Below are 8625 nucleotides of genomic sequence, written 5' to 3' on the forward strand. Positions count from 1 at the left end.
GTTTTTCTCCGGTACCGGGAACCGAACTCACGACCTTGCGCTTGCCAGGCAGGCGCTTTTGCCGCTGAGCTAAATCCCCAGCCCCTACAAGTACTTTTCTTTTTTGGTTTTTTTCTGGGACCAGGAATCAAACTCATGACCTTACACTTGCCAGGCAGGCGCTGTGCTGCTGAGCTAAATCCCCAGCCCCAAGTGCTGCTTTTTATCACATCACGCTTACTTCCCTCATAGCAGTTAAAATTACCTAAAATTTTATTAAATTTATTACTGTCTTCCCTCAATAAAATGTTAAGTTCCATGAGAACAGGGACCGTCTATGTCCAGTGCTATATCCCCAATAACTAATACAGTGCTTAGCACCCCACAGCATTCTTAGGAAGGATCCAGAATAAATGAATGAAATTGGGCCTCACTCACTTTCTCTAGTTTGTCTTACTGAAGATGGAAATGGACTTCGGAATTTGTTAAAACAATAACAATGCAAGTCTGGCTAAATCATCACCAATATATCTTCAAGATAGTTAAAAAGGATAAATGAAGATAACTTATGATACATTATGGAACATTTAATGATTCACTCGGAAAAAAACTTCATTAAAAAATTAGGAAAAGTAAAATAATGAAATAAAGCTTCTCAAAAAATTATACGTTAATCTATTAAATACTATGATTTAAATATGGCCAAAGCTATGGTATTTGAATGAAAACTTAGCATAAATTACAAGACAAACATTCAGATTTTAGAACAGCCTGGAAAAACTTTATTGGAAAACAAACAAAATGGATGTCCTTTGCCTTAAAGACGATTGCTCTGAAATTGTCTTGATAGAGATGCTTTATATTCTTTCTTATGCTGTCTCCCTTACATTCTTCAGAGCTTCTTTGAGTTGTTTTTTAATATGTAAATCATTAGTATTTTTATTTTATCTCCTAAATAAGATTAAAAACTTTATTAAGTAACTTTCTCTTAGAAAAGGCTTTACGTAAATGAAAAAATGCTGTGATTCAATCTTTGTTTTTTTTTAAACTCTACTAATGCATAAACATTCCTTTCTCAACATTCTTTTAGTACAATGCAGACTATATGTGTACGCTGCTGGTAATGGAACTCAAAGCACGACACATGCTAGGCAGGTATGTGGTAGGTAGGTAGCTCTTACCACTGAGATACATACAACCCTCCCATACCCCCTCAATCTAGTTTTTTCCAGCATTAAAGGTTTCACACTCTTGTATGTTATGTTTGCAGTCCTAGAATATAGCACAAAGTAGTTATGTTATAAATGTCTGACCAAAAAGGCACCTGGAGTGGTAGGTAGAAAGACCACCAAACTGGAATTTAAGAAACAAGTTCTGGCCCTGAGTTCTGGTCTGCAAACAAATGCTTTACAACCCTTAGGCCTTGAACTACTTTAGCCTCTAGGTCTTAATGGCCTTGAGAAGTGAGGCTTCTACTAAATCAAAATAAAACCCAATTTTTCCCCCTCTCAGTATATACACTTGCAAATTATTCTACCTACTGCTGAAGAGCATCTCCTCACTACAGGAGGCTAGTTCAAGTAATTTAAAATTTAAAAAATGGGGGCTGGGGATGTAGCTCAGTGGCACAGCACCTGCCTTGCAAGCGCGAGGTCATGAGTTCGATTCCCGGTACCAGAAAAACAAAAAAACAAAACAAAAAAAATTTTAAAAATGGCTATTTCAATAGAAGAGAACAGCTAGTTATACTAGTTATTAGAAAAGCAAGTGTTTACAAACAGTACAGATTTCATGTCACCCCTAAGACATCCTACTGCTTTTTTTTTGTTTTTTGAGACAGGGTCTCACTATGCAGTTCAGGCTGGCCGTAAGCTCACTTTGTAGCCCAGGCTGGTCTTGAACTCACAACGATCCTCCTGCTTCAGCCTCCCGAGTGCTGGGATTACAGGCATGCGCCACCACACCCAGCCTCCTACTGCTTAAAAGGAAACAAAACATTTTATTTTGTTCAATATATTTTCTCTTCTGTTCTCTTCAGCACTGTGTGTGAAAGTAGTATCTCCTATAGTTACTCAGCGTAGGCCACACATCAAAAACCCTTTGTGTCTTTTCCATACACTGAAGCACTTTGGTTAAATGCTGCCTAGGAAGTAAGGTCTTCCAAACATATCACCAAAACCAATCAAGAAGAATTACATGCTTGTCTGTGTGGGTTTTTTTTTTTTTTTTTTTTGGAATGCTCAGGATCAAAGCAAAGGCCTCTTACATGCTAAGCAAGTCCTCTACCACTGAGGTATCCCCGAACCTATGGTGTGCTTTCTAATGCACTAAAATGTCTTTTTTAGGATTAGAACAGCTGAAAATGCTTCAATGATACTTGATAAACGCTTTTGTTTAAAAAGACATAAAGTACTGAACATGTGGTTTTATTTACAGAACTCTGAATATGAATAGGTCTAAATTAGACAGTCATTTACTATATATAGTGAGTACACATGAAAAAATATTTGTGTGATAAAAGGAAATACCAAGCTCTGTAGAACTGAATATGCCTTAGTCAAACATGTTTATGATGTGACTCTAACCAGTAACTTAGCAGGTAAATGAAGCTGTCCCACTTAACACAGCAACAATGATAGCACGTAAATATCGTCTGACAACACAGCAATAATTTTGCGTTATCAAAAAAAAATCCTCCTACCTTTTTGGGCTTTCATTGTCTGTTCTTCAATTTGCCTTAGACGTTCCATCAGCTCTTCCTTTTCACGTTCTATTCTTTCCTTTTCCTTTTCTGCTATTTCTCTTTTCTTCTTTTCATTCTCTAATTGTGCCCTTAGAATAAATAGCAATTTCTATGTTATAAATTAATAGAAATGTTATTTGTGTAAAACCTAAGTACTCAGGCATCAACTAAAAATAAACTACAGCACAAATATTTTCTAAGTTTTCACTATATCCAATTGTGTTCAAAATATGTGATGGTTATAAATACCGGAATATGCTGTTACATACACTCATATGTATACATACATGTGACGGGATCCAAATATTTCTTATTGTGTGGTCAAAAATCAAGACAGTCAATAACTATTTTAAAGATACTAAAAAAAAACTTAACTGAGCACACACTTAAAATCCCAGCTATCTGGAAGGCTGAGTCAGAATTTCAAGTTCTAGATCAGCCTTGGCAATTTAGTGAGATGCTGTGTCAAAATTTCTAAAAAAGCTTAGACATATCTCAGCACTGTCTGGGTTCAATCCCCAGGACTGGGGGAAAAAGAAATTAAGAACTTGTTTTTAAGGCAGACTTAAACAGGCAAAAAAAGAACCTGGACATTTATCATTTGCATACGGGAAGAACTGACAAATTATATGTCAGCACCCTAAGAGTTAACTGCACAGGTGTGATACAAGAAAAGGCCTTCTTCAGATCCCCAGAAGCCCTTCACTGGGCAAGTAACAAACTCTTAAAAGGAATACAGAAAAGCAAGCACCATAAACATAGAAAAACAGCCTAAGAGGGCAATAATTTTCAATCAATAATGAATTCCGGGTTAATTTCTGGGTACCTATTTATACCCACACAGGATGACAAATCAGTTTTACCTGCTTTCATAATTCTATTAGACTGACAGTAAGTGTCTAATGCTGCTAAATAAGATTATCATCCGAGCTTGGTGGGGAAAAAAATGCCTCGGTCATTTAGTAGCATTTGCTATGCGCCAGAGGAGATCATTTATTATAAATACAGATAAACTCATTTGTCAAACATTCTAAGAGAAACTGTGCTACTTCATATGTTTAATCAGTGTTCAGGTCACGACTACCATGACAATTCACCTCTAACAGTTCTTTACTCTTCCATGAAATGATACCATTGCCGTCTAGTGTCAATTCTAAACTTCAGGCACAAAACCTCATTTCCAGTCTCTCGTAACAGCCAAGTTTTACTATCAGTGTTTCTTCCTTATTCTTTAAACCCACATTTTAAAGTTCCCGCAGATCCTGGATACGTAGTCTAGTGACCTGATGCACCAAAACCAAGAGCAAAGTTTAGGGGTTATTGTACTTCCTGAAGGTTTAATAAACTGAACTAAGGGCCTGGGGCTCCTCATGCCAGGGTAGCTCCCCTCTGGTTCTGGAGTTCCCTTTGGGTATTTCCTTAACATCTAAGAAACAAGGCCAAATACTGTACCGTGCGTCTTGGGCTCACCTCTTTATACTTACTGCAGTCTCTAAAGCATAGACAGGCAAAGATATTCTAAGGAGCAAGAAGTTCTACTGCAGAAGACTTAAATGATAGAAGCTTAAGGGAATGTTTCCATTTCCCAGTTTCCTTGGCCAAAAGAAAGGCCAAGCACTGTAATTTTCCAGTAACTGTCAGTGTGGGCATAAACCATTTTCCACATGGTGTCTAGAGTAGACGTTTAACCTGATTATAGTATGTATAACGTGGTGACTGCCACCTGAAGATAATGGTTAAGCTACTCCACCCAAGCCCAGTCTCTGCACAGTGACATCCAATGCTGCTACAGATGCGCTAAGACAGCTACCCTCCTCTCCTAGTGCCGAGACACTTCTCAAGGACTCAGTGTAACTGGCATCTCAAGACCTAAAGATTATAACTGCATCAATCATATTAAATCCACTCAAAACCTTACAAGATTAGCTCTGGTGCATACAGGCCCTTCTGGGGATGGATGCTAATTTTATTTAGTTTTCTCCTACTGATGGTTCATTTGCTTTGCAGGGATGAAGAAGACAGAGATGTGGACAAGGAAAAGGAAAACACTGAACGGAGCTTCCACAATCAAGTTGGGGGCAAAAATTATATTCTTCTTGAAAAATAGAGTACGGACAGAGTAGACATTTAACCTGATTACAGTATGTGAACCACTTGGCAGGCTGTTCTGTATTTTCCTGAGTCTCACATCTTACCTCTCCTGAGTGCAGCCGTTATCAGCCAGCACTTCACTCAAATGCCTTCAGCTCTCAATAGTACTTAGTGATGCACCGTTTTTGAAGATCTGCCTTGTCTCAGAGTGATAACACTGGAAGACCTTGCTCCTCCCCTGTATACTGTTCACTGGGGAGGACTAACTTGGTCCACGTACTGACTGGTTCCTTGGCATGCTCTACACATTTGTTTAGGCTGGCTTCCTCTCCAGAACATGACTTCTTTATTTAATAACCTTCAAGCCTTGGTCAAGTCCCGCTCCCAACCCCCCAGGAAACTTGCACAATTATTATAATTATACATGTAGATCTTTTATTTATTCAAAGTGTGAGTATGGAAATGCTCATTTCGAAGCAGTTCTGTTTCAAGGACATAAATGTCATTAGTAAACTATCTGTATTAACACGCAAAAATAAATTAGAATACTTTTCAAAGACTATCACATGGATCCAATTACATTTTTCCTATGTGAATATTAAGAATATTTACCTTAGACTATGTATTATATAACAGCTACTATTTAATAAACACCAGGTTCTTTGCTAAATTCCTGTACAGTTGTGTCACTATTTGTTACAAAAACCCTTGATGGTGAGAATATTTTCCAATTAAGAGCAAAAGAAAACTAGTTACAAGACTTATGTTCTTTGTATGACTGTAGCCATTACACACAATCTCTCACAGCTGATCTACAATTGGCACATGGCTGTCTGATTCTAAATTACAAATTTGAGGCTCTAATTTTAAAATTTTGGTAACAATTTTAGCTATACAAAACATATTTGATCCAGATGAAAAAAAAAGCGAAGATGACAGTGACCAACCACCATAAGGGCATTTTCATTGCCAAAAATCCCGAAGTTATAAATATGATGAAGAGAAAATATGGCCACATATCCCTGCATATTGTAGGGGAAGAGACTTCCTGTCTGCCTTGCCTTTCCCTGCTAGTCTCGCTCCAGAGAGCCAAGCAGCACAAGCAGCACACCTCCACGCATTCCCCCAAATGTGTCTGCTGGCTACTTTGCCAGTGAGCTTGACCAAAATGTTTGGCCACATACACAGCTGCCATTTCTGTCTGTCTCTCTTTCTGACCTGTAAAGCAGGGAATAAATGAAGACGAGGCATGCCAATCACTAGGTAGTGAGGATAATAAAATTACTGCATTCCCACTCTGTATAAAGCAGTCAAGAAATGCTTAGTGAGGGGCTGGGGATTTAGCTCAGCGGCAAAAGCGCCTGCCTGGCAAGCACAAGGTCATGAGTTCGGTTCCCGGTACCAGAGGAAAAAAAAGAAAAAAAAGAAATGCTTAGTGATGAAAAGTTGTAAAATGAATCCAACAGAGGTGTTGTGGACTATTTATATCAAAGAAGAAACTTAAGTCTGAGTGTAGGCTTTAGAGTAACTAAGATATAACATGATCACCAAATGGTACTAATTAAGCATACACACAAAGCACTCTTCCATGCGCTGAGAAATAAAAGACATATGAACCAGGCAAATATAGTGGCAAATATGAACAACTTGGGTTACAACCAGAATTTCAGGTTTAACTTACAACCAAGTTTTGAGTTAAAATCCAAATGCCAGCTGCTTGTGTGGTTGTAAACACAGACTTACAAGGCCAGAAAAGGGTATGTAAGCATCTGTCTGAGCCCAGAGGCCCATGTTTATACACATGATTTTGGTCAGTGCTTTATATAATCATTACAATTACTATCAAAATGGCACTAAAAAAGCTAGAAAAGAAGCTAAGGAAGAAAGGGAAGGTAAAGAAAGCAATTACAATTGAAAAGATCAGTGTTAAAAGACAGAAACAACCTTAGACCAGTTTTTAGTTCAGAAAAGGTTGAAATCTAGTGAGGCAGAGAAGCAGGTCCTAGTGGACTACAGATTATCCCAAGGAGAAAGCATACTAGAGAGCTAGACTTCTGATGTTCTTATGGAAGAGGACTCTCATTCCAAATAATGACCACCTGCCATCTCATCCTATTTCCTGCAAGCCAAGGATGTCAACTTGAATGGTGAGTACAGTATGAAACTGTTTACAGGAGCTGGGGATTTAGCTCAGCGGCACAGCACCTGCCTGGCAAGCATAAAGTAGTGAGTTCGATTCTCGGTACCGGAAAAAAACCAAAACATAAAATTAAAAGAAACTGTTTATAACTTTTTGGTGAACACAATGAGAAATTATTGGTGTTTCTGATAAATTATGCACATTATACAACCTTTTTTATTACAAAAAGGTTAGTTAAGGGGTGCTTTGGAAGGTTTGGAACATATTATGGGTGTTTATTTCTTATGGGAAAAACAGCCTTGACATACAACCAACTTGAGTTACAACCAGCCAGCCCTTGGGAACAAATTGAGTTTGTAAATCAAGAGTCTAATGTAAAGCCAGGCATGGTGGTGCAAACCTGTAATACCAGTACTTGGGAGGCTGAGGCAGGAGCATCATTATGAGTTTGAGACCAGCCTAGGCTACAAAGTGAGCTCAAGGCCAGCCTGAACTGCATAGCAAGACCCAGTCTCAAAAAGACACACACAAAAAAGAGTCCACTGTAATATATCAACATTATGGACCAAAAAAAACAGTTGAGATCATGTAGAATGGTATGAGATATAGAAACTACACAGAAAGTAACTTTTCAAATAACTTATGATATTGTAGAAGACCTTAAAGAGACAATGTAAGCTTTTTAGGAGATGATGATTTTAAAAAATAAACACTAAGGCTGGGCATGGTGGTGCACACATGTAATCCCAGTACTTGGGAAGTTGAGGCAAGAAGATGCTCTGAGTTCGATGCCAGCCTGGGCTACATAGTGAGTTCAAGGCCAACCTGAATTACAAAGCCAAACCATGTATCCAAACAAACTATAAGAACATACAGACAATGAAGTCCAATAAAAAAATTTTACTGCAGGAACATGAAAGCAAGTATTTAACAAGGCCTGTGGTACAGCACAGTAAATAGGAGGAGCCCTCTTAGACTAAAACCCAAGAAGTGGCTGGGGAGTGCTGCTTATACAGTGTTTGTAAAACTGGAACCACCACGTAACTGAAGGGCACATGAGAATAAAGAGACAGAGCCTACAGTAATAATCCAATTTGGTTTCTCTGGTAATATGATCATGAATTACTAAAAAGCTTCATGCCCATATAAAACATGTTAAGTCAGAGTCCCCAGGGCAATCTGACAATATTATGAAAGAAGTAAAAATTAATAAATGTCTGAATATAATGTTTTTAAAAAATCATTAAATACAAATACTACAAGGTTTATAATAGGCAGAGGGCCTATTAAACTACTAGATACAAATCATGTTATTTCCAATATGTATACTTACTGTCCTCAATTTTGGGTGGGTGTTCAGTCTTAGTTTGTTTTTTGGTTTAGCTCAGGCTGGCCTCGAACCATGGCAAGCCTCTTGCCTCAGCGTCTCCAGTGCTAGGATGCTCCCCCATCCACCATCCCTGGCCCTGGGTTTGTTTTTTAAAAATCTATTCCTCCTCTTATTTTGTTCTATAAAGACTTTCTCAAGGATAGTTAGTAATTCTTTTCAAATAAAGCATGAAGTCAAAATTAGCCTAGAATCAGATTTGGGAGTTATACTACTGGATCCACTAATATGGTTACAAGGTCCACAAATATTTTATTCAGTATCATTTAAAATTCTATTCTTATA

The 8625-nt window shown here is 38.0% G+C and overlaps 1 protein-coding gene across 5 annotated transcripts in view; it reads right to left on the reverse strand.

Moving 5' to 3' along the window:
- The window catches only part of Rdx (radixin), an 84009-nt gene that overhangs the window by 31599 nt on the left and 43785 nt on the right, over nucleotides 1-8625 (reverse strand). For 4 of the 5 annotated variants that reach the window (XM_013511102.1, XM_013511101.1, XM_013511100.1 and 1 more), the window contains one exon: nucleotides 2681-2811. In XM_013511102.1, coding sequence (XP_013366556.1) covers nucleotides 2681-2811 — 131 coding nt within the window. Of the gene's footprint in view, nucleotides 1-738; nucleotides 931-2680; nucleotides 2812-8625 lie in introns of those variants that run through there. The other variant, XM_005378053.2, reaches the window with a different exon arrangement.

The sequence above is a fragment of the Chinchilla lanigera genome, unplaced genomic scaffold, assembly GCF_000276665.1.
Source record: "Chinchilla lanigera isolate Chin_1 unplaced genomic scaffold, ChiLan1.0 scaffold00011, whole genome shotgun sequence".
Taxonomy (NCBI): Eukaryota; Metazoa; Chordata; class Mammalia; order Rodentia; family Chinchillidae; genus Chinchilla; species Chinchilla lanigera.